Source organism: Pezoporus occidentalis, unplaced genomic scaffold (genome assembly GCF_034315485.1).
Source record: "Pezoporus occidentalis ecotype Australia unplaced genomic scaffold, CSIRO_AGI_Poc_V1 ctg13, whole genome shotgun sequence".
NCBI classification, from domain to species: domain Eukaryota; kingdom Metazoa; phylum Chordata; class Aves; order Psittaciformes; family Psittacidae; genus Pezoporus; species Pezoporus occidentalis.
In genome coordinates, this window is record NW_026913103.1 from 5,123,744 (window position 1) to 5,139,192 (window position 15,449).

The 15,449-nt window shown below is 39.4% G+C and overlaps 1 protein-coding gene across 4 annotated transcripts in view; it reads left to right on the forward strand.

The window, feature by feature from the left end:
* The window catches only part of MYO6 (myosin VI), a 114,126-nt gene that overhangs the window by 55,731 nt on the left and 42,946 nt on the right, over positions 1–15,449 (forward strand). For all 4 annotated transcript variants that reach the window (XM_062608226.1, XM_062608225.1, XM_062608227.1 and 1 more), the window contains 3 exons: positions 909–989; positions 6,200–6,380; positions 8,681–8,825. In XM_062608226.1, coding sequence (XP_062464210.1) covers positions 909–989; positions 6,200–6,380; positions 8,681–8,825 — 407 coding nt within the window. The remainder of the gene's footprint in view (positions 1–908; positions 990–6,199; positions 6,381–8,680; positions 8,826–15,449) is intronic.

Sequence of the window (15,449 nt, forward strand, 5' to 3'; positions counted from 1 at the left end):
CAGGGATACACTGTGTTTAAAATATGCTGTGCTTTGCATTCTTATTGGTTGATAAAGAAAACGTTTCAATATTTTATTAAGCACAATGCTAACTTTGAACAGTGTTTCTTGTCACTTTAATATAAAATGTGTCACCTAGTTTTCTTTGGCTGTTAGAATTGCTGTATTACTTTTTTAGAATTTTGTATAGAAATTTTAATCAAAGTGTAGAATTATCTGTGTTCACCTAGTTGAAAACATTTTCTTTGTTCAGGGGCTAGAGCAAAGAATCAGTTCACTTCCTTTAGACAAAGAACTCTGTCAAGCTTTTAGACAGAGCTCTTACTTTGAGCTGAACGAATCAGAAGGAAAAAGCTGGCAGTCCCATTTGGTTGGAAGAGTTAGTCATTATCTGAATGCCTGGTCTATTCCCTTTACTATACAACATGAGATGGATATCAGAAGCCAGCTTCTGAATGAGGCTTCAGCTTGTACCATGTTATAAGCTTTTAATACTATTCAAGCTTTTTAATACACTATGTGTCTTACTACCTAGAGAAATATTTTACTGGTGAGGAAAAAATTGAGTGAAGTTTGATACTACACATAGGTCAGAAAATTTATTTTCTTGTTTTTAATTTTGGCTGTCTTTTCCATTCACAGGTTTAGTTGAGTAAAACATTGAATATCCCACTGTATCAAAAAGTATTTTAGTTGCCAAAATTAAAAAGCTTTCAATAGAATGTTGTTACTGTTGCACTTTGGTAATTTTGTAGACGTAAATAAATTCATTTTAAAGGAATGGATTCTGAATACCTACTGTGTTGTTGGTATCATATGATTAAATCAAGCTACGTAGATCAAGCCTTAAGTAAAAGCATGTTTTCCTTACTCCTAAGTATACATTTCCACTTTTTTTGTTGTTACAGTATTTAAATCGAGGCTGTACCAGATACTTTGCTAACAAAGAAACAGACAAGCAGATTTTGCAAAATCGCAAGAGTCCTGAGGTACGTTTGTATTTTCAGTTAGTTATATTATTATGTAATGCAGATAGAGTTGAAAATAATGATTACGGTTTTACAGTGTGGAAAGAAATGTTCATTTTACACATCCTTATAAGTCTAAATGGGTATTGTCAATGCTGGTATATTCAGAACTCTGGTTTTGGAGTTCAGTCCTAGCAATATATTTTAACAATTTAAAATCCCAAATGGAACAGATTATAAAATTGTTTCATTTTTATTGTTATATTATGATAACACTTAATGATGCAGCTTGTCTTCTGTGCAAAACAAAAACCTATCCATGACTTTGTAATTTTCCTTTTAAATCTTGCTACTGCTAAGAAGGCCAGGTTGGACAGAGCCTTGGGCAACAAGGTTTAGTAAGAGGTGTCCCTACCCATGGCAGGGGTGTTGGAACTAGATGATCCTTCGGTCCTTTCCAACCATAACTATTCTATGATTCTATAAGTAGTAGTTTTTTTTGCAGAGCTATTTTTACTGTCTGGATTTTTTAAGTGATGCTCCAAACTGTTTTATAAAACAATGTAGCCTCACTTCCAGCATAAGTCTATACCCCTTTGCAGTACACTGCATTCTTTATTGTTTTTTGTTGTCCCTTGGCTATGAATTGTTACTTACAGCAGAGCATGGCATTTCCTGAAAGAAACTGTGAAACATTAAAACATTTCTTCCCTCTTGCTCCATCTCTCTTTACATTTTGAAAAACTGTAATTACCAGAATTCGTATCATTTGTAATTACCAGAATTTGTATAATTTAATCCTTTGAGCGTTCACATGACAACACTAAAGAATTTGATCTGAATTAATAGTATGCGTGAATTGGAAGTTGTTCAAACACTTCATTAAACTTCTGCTCTGTTCTCTAATGTAATTTTCATCTCTTCATACCTAAAGTATGAATTTCTGACTTGTATAGCTGGAATATACTTCAGATCTGAATCAGATCTTTACTTCTGATTCATTAGCAGGGCAAGCTGCATATACATGTAGAAAAATACAAAGATAGCTTTACTCAAGAGCTTCTCTCCCAAAACAACCATGCCATCTCTTTTACCTTTGAGAAATTGGAGTTGAGCTTGTATGTAGTTCACGCCTAGCTATGAGACACAGTATAGCTCAAGTCAATGTTGTAATGTCTACTTCTGGATTTATAGTGTGTGTATGTTGTAATGCTGAGCATTTAATGCCAGTTTCTTTTGCCTGAATGTAGGCTTATTTCTATAATCAGGGATGGTGGAGAGTGACTTAACAGAAATGCTGATTTGGTATTACCATGAGGCACAAAGCTGGTAGATATTTATTTCTTGTCATTTCTTCCCATTGGCTGGGAGATTTTTAGAATCATAGAATCGTTAGGGTTGGAAAGGACCTTAAGATCATCTAGTTCCAGCCCCCCTGCTGTGGGCAGGGACACCTTATGCTAAACCATATCACCCAAGGCCTCGCCCAACGTGGTCTTGAACACTGCCAGGGATGGAGCATTCACAACCTCCCTGGGCAGCCCACTCCAGTGCCTCACCACCCTAACAGGAAAGAATTTCCTTCTTATATCCAATCTAAACTTCCCCTGTTTAAGTTTTAACCCATTACCCCTTGTCCTATCACTACAGTCTTTAATGAAGAGTCCCTCTCTAGCATCCCTATAGGCCCCCTTCAGATACTGGAAGGCTGCTATGAGGTCTCCACGCAGCCTTCTCTTCTCCAGGCTGAACAGCCCCAACTTCCTCAGCCTGTCTTCATACGGGAGGTGCTCCAGTCCCCTGATCATCTTCATGGCCCTCCTCTGGACTTGTTCCAACAGTTCCATGTCCTTTTTATGTTGAGGACACCAGAACTGCACACAATACTCCAAGTGAGTTCTCACAAGAGCAGAGTAGAGGGGCAGGATCACCTCCTTCGACCTGCTGGTCACACTCCTTTTGATGCAGCCCAGGATACGGTTGGCTTTCTGGGCTGCGAGCGCACATTGAAGCCAGCTCATGTTCATTTTCTCATCAACGAGCACTCCCAAGTCCTTCTCCGCAGGGCTGCTCTGAATCTCTTTTCTGCCCAACCTGTAGCTGTGCCTGGGATTGCTCTGACCCAGGTGTAGGACCTTGCACTTGTCATGGTTAAACTTCATGAGGTTGGCATCAGCCCACCTCACAAGCATGTTGAGGTCCCTCTGGATGGCATTCCTTCCCTCCAGCGTATCAACTGAACCACACAGCTTGGTGTCATCGGCAAACTTGCTGAGGGCGCACTCAATCCCACTGTCCATGTCAGCGACAAAGATGTTAAACAACACCGGTGCCAACAGTGATCGCTGAGGGGCACCACTCGTTACTGGTCTCCAGCCGGACACTGAGCCATTGACCACAACTCTTTGTGTGCTGCCATCCAGCCAGTTCTTTATCCACCAAGTGTTCCATCCATCAAATTGATGTCTCTCCAATTTAGAGACAAGGATGTCGTGTGGGACAGTGTTGAACGCTTTACACAAGTCCAGGTAGATGACATCAGCTGCTCTACCCCTGTCCATCAGTTCTGTAGCCCCATCATAGAAGGCCACCAAATTGGTCAGGCAGAATTTTCCCTTAGTGAAGCCATGTTGGCTGTCACCAAGCACATTGTTGTTTTTCATGTGCCTTAGCATGCCTTCCAGGAGAATCTGCTCCAAGATTTTGCCAGGCACAGAGGTGAGACTGACTGGTCTGTAATTCCCTGGGTCATCCATTTTCCCCTTCTTGAAAATGGGGGTTATATTTCCCTTTTTCCAGTCATCGGGAACTTCACCTGACTGTGATGATTTCTCAAATATGATAGCCAGTGGCTTAGCAACTTCATTCACCAGCTGCTTTAGGACCCACGGATGGATCTCATCAGGACCCACGGACTTGTGCACATTCAGAGTTTTAAGATGGTCTCAAACCAGTTCCTCTCCTACAGTGGGCCCAAGGTCTTCATTCTCACAGTCCCTGCATCTGCCTTCCAAATCTTGGGTGGTTTGGTCAGAGCCTTTGCCAGTGAAGACAGAGGCAAAGAAGTCATTCAGAACCTCAGCCTTCTCCTGACAGCTTCCTGAGGGGGCCTATATTCTCCCTAGTGTTTTTTATTTGCTATGTACTTGTAGAATCCCTTCCTGTTATCTTTAATACCTCTAGCTAAGTTTAATTCTAACTGGGCCTTAGCTTTCCTAACCTGGTCCCTAGCTTCCCGGACAACATCCCTGTACTCTTCCCAGGCCACCTGTCCTTTCTTCCACTTATTATAAGCCTCCTGGCCCTCCTGCTGCACTTCCTTCTAGTTGTGATGCAACACTCCTGAGCTTGTAGCAGGTGATCCTTGAATATCAACCAACATCTTGGGCCCCCTGCCCTCTAGGGCTGTATCCCATGGAACCTTCCGAAGCAGGTTCCTGAAGAGGCCAAAGTCTGCTCTTTTGAAGTCCAGGGCAGTGAGCTTGCTGCACGCTCTTCTCACTGTCCTGAGGATCTCAAATTTGAGCATCTCATGATCGCTGCATCCAAGGCTGCCCTGGAGCGTCACATTTCCAATAAGCCCTTCCCTGTTGGTGAGCGCGAGGTCAAGCACGGCACCTCTCCTTGTCGGCTCCTCTATTACTTACAGAAGGAAGTTGTCTTCTACACAATTGATGAACCTCCTGGATTGCTTGTGCCGGGCCGTACCGTCCTTCCAACAGATGTCAGGGTGGTCACCCATGAGAACAAGGGCCTGCAAGCGTGAGGCTTTTCCTATCTTTTTTCCCTATTCTTTTTTTCCTACTCTTTTTCCTTTTTGCCTCAGTTTACCTAATTTGCCTTAAATGAAGATCTGTTGTAAAGTTGATCATTTGTGTAGGCATAAAATATCAATATTCACTTATTCTTGCTCCTGGAAGATGAACTGTGCAATCTTCTGTTACTGATATGATTTATAGGCGGGTGTTTTGTCATAAAGTGTGCTCTGTAAAGGACTTGATTTGAAATAATTGTCTAAACTAAAACATACTGACAGAGTAATTCTGAAAATATGTTTTAGACATTAAGTAGTGGAACTACTATATGAGGCCATACTACATAATCCCTTCAAATTCACAGCCACGTGAATTTGAAGGCTCAATAAAGGATTAAATTCCAGTGATATTTAAACTTATTCTAGCCACTTAAACAGGAAATATATTGCATTGTTCAGGTTTTTAAATCAGAAACTTAGTGTTTTCTCTGTCATTTTATGAAAAATAATTGTTTATTTTAATAAAAGGAATAGTAAATTAATACTCAAAATTATTTTTGTGTTTTCCTTATCAGGAAGATGAGGTGATCATTTTACATAATTGAGATGTAGTTTAATTTTACTGATGTGTCTAAGTATTGTGTGAAGTGAATTTTTCAGATGCATGTGGTGTTTTGATGAAAATTGTGTTAGCTTATTTGACATTAGGAGGCTTCTATTTAGTTAATGATCCTTTTTAGTTGAAAACATTTTAAAGTAACTAAAAATGTAGCTCAGTCTGTGCATGTTCAGTTACTCTTGATTGCATGCAGATGTGTTACTAGCTACTATTTAAACCCATTAATAGTTAAAATGGCTTTTGATGTATTTAAATTGGGAAAATCAACAAAATGTTAAATTGGTGTTTTAAAAGTAGCTGGTATTCTTCTAACCCATAGAGCACTGCAAACAACTTTTCTGTTTCTTAATCACCAGCAAACATTTGCAAGTATATTTCTCTAAATAAGTCTGTTTAGGATAGGGATAATTCTTCCAGTTCTGGTTTGTCCTATACTCCTTTCCCATGGCCTTTTAGATGTTCTGTCATACTATCACAAGGACGTCAGTCTTCTTTCAACTGCTAGAGGCTAGAAGCACTCCTTTGTATAAATGTTTAGATAGCTCCCTAGCTGGAATCTTCCTTTCCACTGCTGTATTCCTGTACAGTCCTGTATTCCCATCCTTAGCTGTAACATTCTCCAACTTTTGCTTTCTGAAGATAGGCTGAAGCTTTCTTTGAAGTTTGAAGATCATGCTTCAAAGTGTCAGCAAATTAAAACAAATTAGGGTTCTTGCAATGAAGAGCTCTAATATTTTTCTACGTAGTTTAGCATGCTTTTCCCTGCCTTTTGTTATGTTTTTTTTTTCTTGACTGGTAATAATTGCATTTACTTTAAAATCACTTACTGAAATTTTTGCTTATCTTGTTATTTTATAGTATCTCAAAGCGGGTTCCTTGAAGGATCCACTCTTAGATGATCATGGAGATTTCAACAGAATGTGCACAGCAATGAAAAAGATTGGACTGGATGATGCAGAAAAACTTGATCTTTTTAGAGTAGTGGCTGGTGTCCTTCACCTTGGAAATATTGATTTTGAGGAAGCTGGGAGCACTTCAGGTTAGAAAAAACAAATCGGTTTTCTGTAAAAATACTGAAAATGTCTCTTGTTTATCGATGATTCCCTTCCACGTGAATTACTGCTTTAGAAAATTGCCTTGTGTTCAAGGGTAATTTAGTCTTAATTCACTCCATTTTGAAGTCAGGTTTACCTGTTTATTTTAAAATTGTAATTCTTTACATGCTTTGAAAGTAAACAGGCTCTCACTGAAATTGTTCAAGAAATTTTTCAGTGCGGAATTTGATATAAAGATATGTTGGTATAAGCGTAACTGAGACTTAATAGTAGAATGTGCAGGAAAGCTGAGAGGGGGAATGAGTACTTTTGAAACAGTTGTTTTTACCTCAGTACTGAAATCAGCATCTCTAAGTTAAGAACTGCTGTCCACAGGTTCCTGAAAGACTGAAAAAACTCGCGTTCTGAATATACTACAAATCTAACTATAGTAGAAAAGATATGTATGTAGATATTTATCTTCAAGATACACAGATACAGTGAAATTGGTTCTTCTTACTCCTGCTTCAAGTATGTATAGCTGGTTTTTGAATGGTAAATCGAGCCTGATTCACAGGCTCCTACCCCCAAGCACAGTCACCACAGAACTGTACAGACACTCTGCTCAGAAGAGATTGTAGGAGCTCTCTAGTCCAATTTGTCCTCAACAAAGTAGTGCCGATACAGAATTCAGACTGGTTAGTTCACAGAGAAGGGTTGTCACAGAGGTGAGGGTTGTTTTATTGTTTGTTTGGGGTTTTTTTTTGTTTGCTGGTTTGGGTTTTTTTCCCCACTTTGGTCAAATCAGAACCTTCCCAGTATCAGTTCATGATGTCTCCATCTTCTTTGTATGAACATGATTAATGTGACTGAACCTGGGAAAACATCGGAGTAGAGAAGAGCAGTGGCTTCACAGGGCTCAGCAGTAAGCTGACAGGGAGCTCCCTGTTTTGAGCTGTGATTTGGGATTTTGGGATTGACAGGGTGGGACAGAGTGAGGAGGGTGCAAATGTGAGTGCAGAGACAGTTTCAGGAAGCAAACAAACGAGGAAGAACCACAGAGAGTGAGGAAAGTCAGGGTTTAGAGAAGAGAAAGAGGATACCAGAAAACTTATTTTCTCTGAATTTGGAATTTCAAACCTTTTCCCCCTGGAATAAGTTACTGAACTTCTGAAATGTTCATTGCAAATACAGGCTGTATTCTGCTCTCACACTGTATGTGTACACACAGGGTGCACAGCTCCAGGCAGTGTGTCTCTTAGCAGAGACCCTCTGAAGTCCTGTTGCTGCTTCAAAAACCTGGGAAACACCAAACAAAAGCTGGTTACTACAGGACAAATGGTGTTTCAGAGCTTCCAAAATCAAGCCACAAAAGCCTCAATCTTTTAAGGACTCCTTTTACCTTTTCTTTTTATTTTTTTTTTCTTAGTGTCATTGTAGAGCTAAGGATTTCACATAGTGTTTAAGTTTTTTGTCTATCCCTTTTGGTCTCTTTACTTACCTGTAGAAATAAATTTTACTGAGAACAACAGGAAACGTAATCATGGCACATGTAATTAAGTGTTAGATTTTGCTGAAGTGTTTTGAGTGCTTCAGTTGGAGAGTTACAAACCTGTAGTAGCTGGACAAGCTCTGGCACTGAGGCCGTGGTGCCAGGCAGAAGATAGCACACCTCCCTGCTGTTTACCTGGGAAAATGGACATACCAGTATCTGAAAATGTTAAGTGTTGGGAGTCTGCTGCGCCAGGCGCTTCTGTTGCAGTGCAAGGAAGTCTGGGGGATTGCAGGAACACCTAGATGCAGACGGTTACATTGCTGCAGTTAGTTGCTAGGTATTTATTAGCATTTTAGCATTTGGGGTAGTTCTTTCATTTACAAGCAGTTTAGCTTTTGAACAGCTCATGCTTAGAACATAGTTTTGGGGTGGTTTTTTTTTTCATTTGGCTTTTTTTTTGACTTTTTTTTTTTTTACTTTGTTGTTGTTTGGGTTGTTATTTTGGCTTTGGGGGTTCTTGGTTTTGAGAACTGGCTCTTCACATTTAATACAGGAATTAATTTCCAGAGGCAATCTTTAATTCCTTTAAAATTGATGTTACTTCTAGTCGCCATGACAAGATCATCACCAGTTCAGTGTTTTTTCCCTAGAATTTCCTATAAAACGGCCCAAATGGCAGCTGTTGAACTGACCCTAGCGAGTAGGCTTTACAGCAGACGAGCGCGCCAGGGCCTGCCCGCCTCGGTCAGCGCCTGGCGGTGCTGGTGTGCCGGCGGCGTAGCGGAGCTGGGTTGTGCTTGTTGCTCGCAGGGGGCTGCACGGTGGGGCCGCGGAGCGAGCCGGCGCTGGAGTGCTGCGCTGCGCTGCTGGGGCTCGACCGGGAGGACCTGCGCGGCAGCCTAACCACGCGCGTCATGCTCACCACGGCAGGGGGCGCCAAAGGAACGGTCATCAAGTGAGTGCTGCGCGCCGCCCCTCTCTTCCTTCCCTGCGGCCCCGGGATGGCGGGGGGAGACGCGCGTACGCGGGGGTTTGCCTTGGAGTGCTCACAGGGGCGTCTGCAGCAAGTGCGGTTCGGGGCCGGGGGCCGTGCAACCGGCCCAGCTCCTCTCCCATCTGTTAGACTTCGCTTCGCGCCACAGCGCACCGCGATCTGGTCTGCCCCCTGCGACGGGGCTCGTCCCCTCCCGTACCAGCGGGAAAAACGCGCTCAGACTCCCTCTTGACGAGTACTAACCGAGTTGCAGTCAGCGCAAGTGCAGCTGTTCATGTCGCTTACTTAGTGGTTTACAAAAATACAAACCCCATGGTGCTACAAAAATCCGAGTCTGCAGCAGACTCACGTCCTTCGTCCCTTCAAAACGGCAACAACGTGCTATCCTTTTCCGTCACGCAAACGATAATTTAGAGGTGGCTAATTATTAACACAGCTTTTTTGGGTTTTTCTTAATTATTTGTTTTTATTTTCCCAAAGCAGTTGGTCCAAATGCATGTTTTTAGATGCCTGGGCTTGCTTGGTTTTAGTTTATTGGAGTATTATCTTCATTTTCGTTGGGAAGAGTGGCAGGTGTACAATGACTGACTAAAGTGTGTTTCATTTTCAAGAAAAAAACAGCTTTGAATAAGTCGCTATCACATTTTATGAAGTCCCTCACGTTCCAGTGAGTGCACTGTGTGGCCAACATAGCAATCAGCCTGTTAAATCCGTAGCTCACATTGAAAATTAGATATGCTAGAAGATCTAACAGGTACACTAGGTCAAGGATTGTTAGTGCTGTGCCTGAAGTATTTCAGAAGATACTTGGATGAATCTTTCTTGTAATAAGAGTAGTGAACAGGATGAATTTAAGGGAAAGGGTTTTTTTGTTTGTTTTGTTTGGGTTTTTTTGTTTGTTTTTTTCTGTAGCTTTTATGAGTGCATCACTATTGAAGTAAATATGACCTTAAAAAATTGTGATTATTCCTTTCATTTTGTCAAGAAGCTATTATCAGGGTAACTGCCTAGGCACAGAATTAGGGTAGTGTTTTCTTTCTGTATGTGGAGATGTTTCCTATGTTCTAGTGAGAAACCTCTAACTTCCACCACAATTTTTTCTTCTTGAGATTTCTCCCACTAGCATGCAAGCTGTCAGGGATACCAGCTAAGCTGCATGCAACTGAATTGTGTCTTTTAACATTTAGGTTTCTATGTTGTGTATTTTCTGGAGGTAAAGAAAACACCGCATCAAAAACTGAACTTGGGCTAAACAGTTTGAAGGATGTTGAAAGTAATTGTCAATGTTTAGCTGAATGCATTAGTCTTTTAATAAAGAAGCCGATTGGCATTCACGTCAGTCATTGGAAGAATGCACAGGCACTTCCTATTGACTTGTGGAAACAACCAGATTGTTTTAGTGAATCAGAAATACAGCTTTATGCATATTATACCAGAAGTTTAATATTTGAAAGTTAAAATTATCTGCATTAATGTGGAATATATAAATTCTTCCCATATTTTATGTCTTTTGAAATGTATTACTATAATTTATGTCTTGTAGTATGAAGTATTTGATAATACATCATAAACTTGTGGACTGAAACAAAGTAATAGATGATTGATTTAACCTTTTTATGTCACTGTGGCCAGTAAGGTGTCAGGTGTTAGTTAATGCATGCTTAAGTTATGTCGGACTTCTGAGGTGAAAAGTGGACCTTTGAGAACTTGAGAGCATCAGCATTTTTAGTTCTCAAGTGATGTAATGGATTTGAGTAATGAAGGTTTCCAGTGGTCAAGAACTCATTCTGTGAAGGAAAAGTAATCTTGAACTCTACCTAATTCTAACCAATAAAGATAAATTAAAATACAATAGCTTTAATGGGAATACTGTTCAGTGTTTGCTTCCTAATCTGCAGGGTGAAACTGATCTTCCTGGCCAAAACTGGAGCACAGTAAGCCATCAGTGACAGTCTGTGCTGTTTTACCATCATGGTTTTTTTTTTTTTTTTTTAGGAAACACAGAAGCTCTTCTGAATTAATTCATATTCAGGAGTCTTAAGTTTAGCATGGGTATAGGTAGTTGTTCCAGTAAGACATTATTACCAAATAGCTGATCTTTGGGGTGTATTTCTAGTAGAGAAAACAAGTAGCTTTTTGGTGGTCTATTTATTTCTGTACTTTGAAAGAAGGGATGTTCAAGAGTTAGAACTTCATAGTGACTACCATGGAAAGAGTTATAATGCCGGGACAAATAGTAAGTAATGACTGGGGAGCGGTTATTCTGCTTTCAGTTAAAAGCTCAAGATTTAGATCTCTTCAGAATATCCAATAATGTATTACTGGGAAGTGGTTATAAATTCCTCTTCTCCCCCTCAGTTATTAGAAATTGAGGACTCTTGGTCACTATCTTCTTGCTGCTTTATTAACTGATACAGAAAGTTACAAGTAATTTTTGCCTTATAACAATTTTTAATGTGTAGGAGGACATGGGTCTTGCAGGTCATAGTGCCTCCAGTGGCCAGTATTTTCCAGATTTTACTGTTTGCTGTCTTCCAGACCGTGTCTAAATTGACCACAAAATCATTAATGTATTCATCCAGGATAAATTTTAGCAGTATTATGGGCAACATTAAGAGTAGAAAATGATATATAATACAGTACAGATGGTGCTCATATTAACACAGGGCAGTATGACAATTGAAGGTTTTGAAAGTTAGTGACGTTTTTTACCTAATTCAACTTGTGATCCATTTTCTCTGACAGCTCACTGCTTACCTGGTTAATCTTCATCTTGTATTTGCATTTTTGAATTCTCCTACGTATACCATCACACACCTTTACCAAAATTTATCTTGTGGATTTTTAGATTGTGTTTTCAATTTGTGAAAATAATTTTGTATGCTGATGTTGTTACCAAGATTTTCTGCTTTCTTAGTTCGGTATTACCAGACCATTTTTTGCAAATACCCTTACTTTCGTATTCCTTTTAAGTGAAAGTGTTAATGGGAAGAAGAAGGGGGTTGAACAAATCATATCCATGTCAGATTCAGATGGCACCCCACTGGAAATGCTTTCAGTGAACTGTTGACTCATCCTCTGAGAGCAGATTAGTTTTGTCTGTTGTACACATAACATACAAAGTGTTTCTGTATAGTTTCCCTTTGAGAATGTTTGATGGCACACAGCAAGCACTAAAGCAAAGGTTTTTCATAATATATGGCTTCCCTTTCACCACATCTCAAGTAACCCTGTCAAGGAAGGTTTCTTAAGAACAAATTCATTTTTTGATACAGCTTCAAATTCAGTTTGGGTTAAGACTGTAAAGATTTTTCTGTTCAGCATATTTATCCTGAAAAGCCTGGGGCATTGCTAGCAGTGTACTGTTTCAAAAGTCTGCAAGCACAAGAAGCTATGTTCCTGTGGAACTACTTCATTTTTCCCCAATGTTTTATTTTGTGAATAGCAAAAATTAATTCAGAGGACTCCTTCCACTATCTCAAAGGATTAATGCATTAAGCCTCTTTATCTAGCCTTTTCTAAACTTGTGCAGCTAAATGCAAACATATGCTAACAAGTACACAAATATCTTTTTCTCGTGTGCCTTACTGCATGTGCAAGGAAAGTGGATTATAATGTTTTAGATGTTTATTAAAGAGCCACCAGGTTTTCCACAGTAGCAATAGTTTCTAAATTATTTGATTGCCATCAATATTAGGGTTTTGACAAGTACATTGTTTTATTTTGTTCCATCAACCCAAAGAGCTACTCATTTTGCTCTCTTTCTTAGGGACCTTTTGTGTGCAAGTAGATCATGTGAGTCCTAGCAGGTCACAGTGAATGAATAGCTCAGCTGAAATCACTGCTTAGAGTATAACAAAGGTTTTGTTCTGCTGGGCACAATGGAGCCAACAAGGAACAGTAGGAGGGTGATGTTAAATACTGTCTCTTTGACTTTTATTAGATACTAATGTGCAGTGGACTACCAGGGACACTTGACAGCTGCACTGTGTTTATCTGTCCCTGTTAGTCTCCCAGAAAGAGCATAATGTTGGCTGATGTTTTTGCCATCCATGTGAAGTATGTTTACATACAGAAATTATGTGTTAGTATTCAAAATCCAGTACACCTCTTAGACTGTAAATGCGCTGTACTCCTCTTTTGCTCAGTTTCTCCATTTCCAAGAAGACTTTCAAAAAGGTTTCCGTCATCATAAATTATTTTACAGTGTGCAAAATTTAACTTACATCACTCCTGATCTTCCAGCTCCTTTTGGAGTACATTTTCTACCAAAATGCAATTTTTTTGGATAGTGGTACCAAAGCCTCTGTTGGAAAAGTACTGTGTTAAAAAGAAGAGGTTTTTCTACAGATTTCGGAACTTTTCTCAAATTACAAATGTGCTGCTTATATTCTTTAGTTATGTAGGCCTTTCACTAGGTACGGTTAATTCATCCAGGCCATTTTATTTGTGAAGCAGTAACTACTGGATGACAGTAATTGATGGGTGTCACTTCAGCTGCTTTCTCTCCCTTAATTGTTGTCAACCATGGGCAAATTGTGCCTATTTTAATTGCAGTTTATGTGTTCTAGAAAATGTTTGGGTACTGCGCAGAATTGTCCACAGGATAAATCTAGCCCACGAGAATGCTTTCCCTTAGGCCTCAGATTCCTTGGATTGCTGGAAAACACGATGAATAAGTTAGTATGAAAACCAAACAAGTTGAGGGTTTTTTTTGTTGTTTTGTTTTTATTGCAACCTTACCAAATGGCTCAGAATTTAGTAAAATTTCTTCCCTATTCCTTACATGTAGCTGATGAAGGGAGAAGGTGAAACGGAGATAGGAAAATGTATTTTTTTCCTGGTCAGTCAGGAAGACAAAAGAGATTCCTTTGTTAGTGTGCAGACCACAGGAAAGGAGGAGCTGAGTTGGGAGCAAGTTCATGAGAAGGAAGTTACTTGTTCTGAATGTCACTCCTGTAACAGGACTATTTTGTATTTCCTGGCCCAATGCGATTTCAGCATTATTTTGTGATTCTGTACTTTCAGCTGTGCAAAATGCATTGCAGGGATACATTTACTTTCTGTAGATTTCTGCTGCATACTATGAAATTTAACAATAAGGTTTTGTGCAGCCTCTGGAGTCCTCCTTAATAATGGCAGAATATGATATTTTTGAAGAACAGGGCTGTTTGATAAATACGTTCTCTAGAAGTATGACTGTTTGCTGCGTTGTTAGGAAAAAAAAAAGTAAATGGAAAGCATGAATGATTTTAGTGTATTGTATTATGTAATAGGCCTGCAGCTGACGTGTGGGAATTAGTATTCTGATCTCTTAAACGTATCAGAATGGAATGTAAAGGTACCTTCTTTCTATTTATAAGATAAGATTTCTGTCAGTACTTGTTACCTTAAGATAAGTCAGGAGATACTTATCGGAAGACAAGATTGTGTGTTAAAGCTAATTACTATCAAATGTAATGTAGCTGCAGGCGTCCTTAGTGAACGGAGTCTGATTCCCTGACTTAACACAAGTCACAATAGAAATCCATCAGTCTCATGTTTCTCTATCAGAAGTACCATCCTTGAAAAATAAAGAAATAATAAATATGACTTAGTTTAGTGCTTGTGAATTCTGGGAAGTGAAGGAAATGATGCAGTATCAGTAAGCTGTTGTCATGGTTTAACCCCAGCTGGCAGCTAAGCCTCACTCAGCTGCACTCTCATTTCTCCCCAGCGGGATGGGGGAGAGAATTGGAAGGGTAAAAATGAGAAAACTTGTAGGGGTTGGGTGGTGGGGTTTTTTGTTGTTTGGTGTGTGGGTTTGTTTTTTTTATTCTTGTTGTTTTTTTGTGTGTGTGTGTGTGTGTGTGTTTTTTTGATGGAGGGGGTGTTTGTTTTTTTTTTTTTTTTTTGACTGCTAAACTGGGATATAGACTTGTAATAAATAATCACAATGCAGAGTAAAGGTTTATGAGTAAGAGAGAGAGAATAAATTATCATCTCTTAAAAGGCCTCTCTTTCCAGTCTTTTAAAAGAGTCCTTATTTTGGAATTGCATCTAACTTTCACACTCCCTTATCTATGTTTTTTAACATATTGGTGATTAACTTACAGCCTTATAACCTTAGTTACAGCCCTTATGAAAGCACAGGGACAAAGATGTCAGAGCAAAATTGAACTATAGGTTTTATTGTAACGAGGCACCTCAGAAATAAATAGCTGAAGTGTTTTTTGTAGATGGAGCTGTATATACTTTTAAGTATCTTTCTCTGATAATTGTCAATATAGTTTCTAATTATCTAATAAACAAGTATGAAAACATCTGCATTCTGCCTCTGCTGAGGATAGTGAAAAATTCTTTTTTATGTGTATAAGTAGGATAGTTAGGTTAACTTGGCAAGATTGTTTCCTACCTAGGCCTACAGCTCAGGTTTTATTTTTCCTTTTTGTTTTTGGTGGGGGGGGGGGTGGTGGTGGTGTTATTTTTTATTTTTTTTTTTTTTATATATATACAAAAATTAGACTTTTTAAGTTTAGGGTTCAAGCTCAGTATTTCAGAGTGTCCTGGGTTCAGCAGTAGCAGTCATTTTTCTCCTTCTTGGTA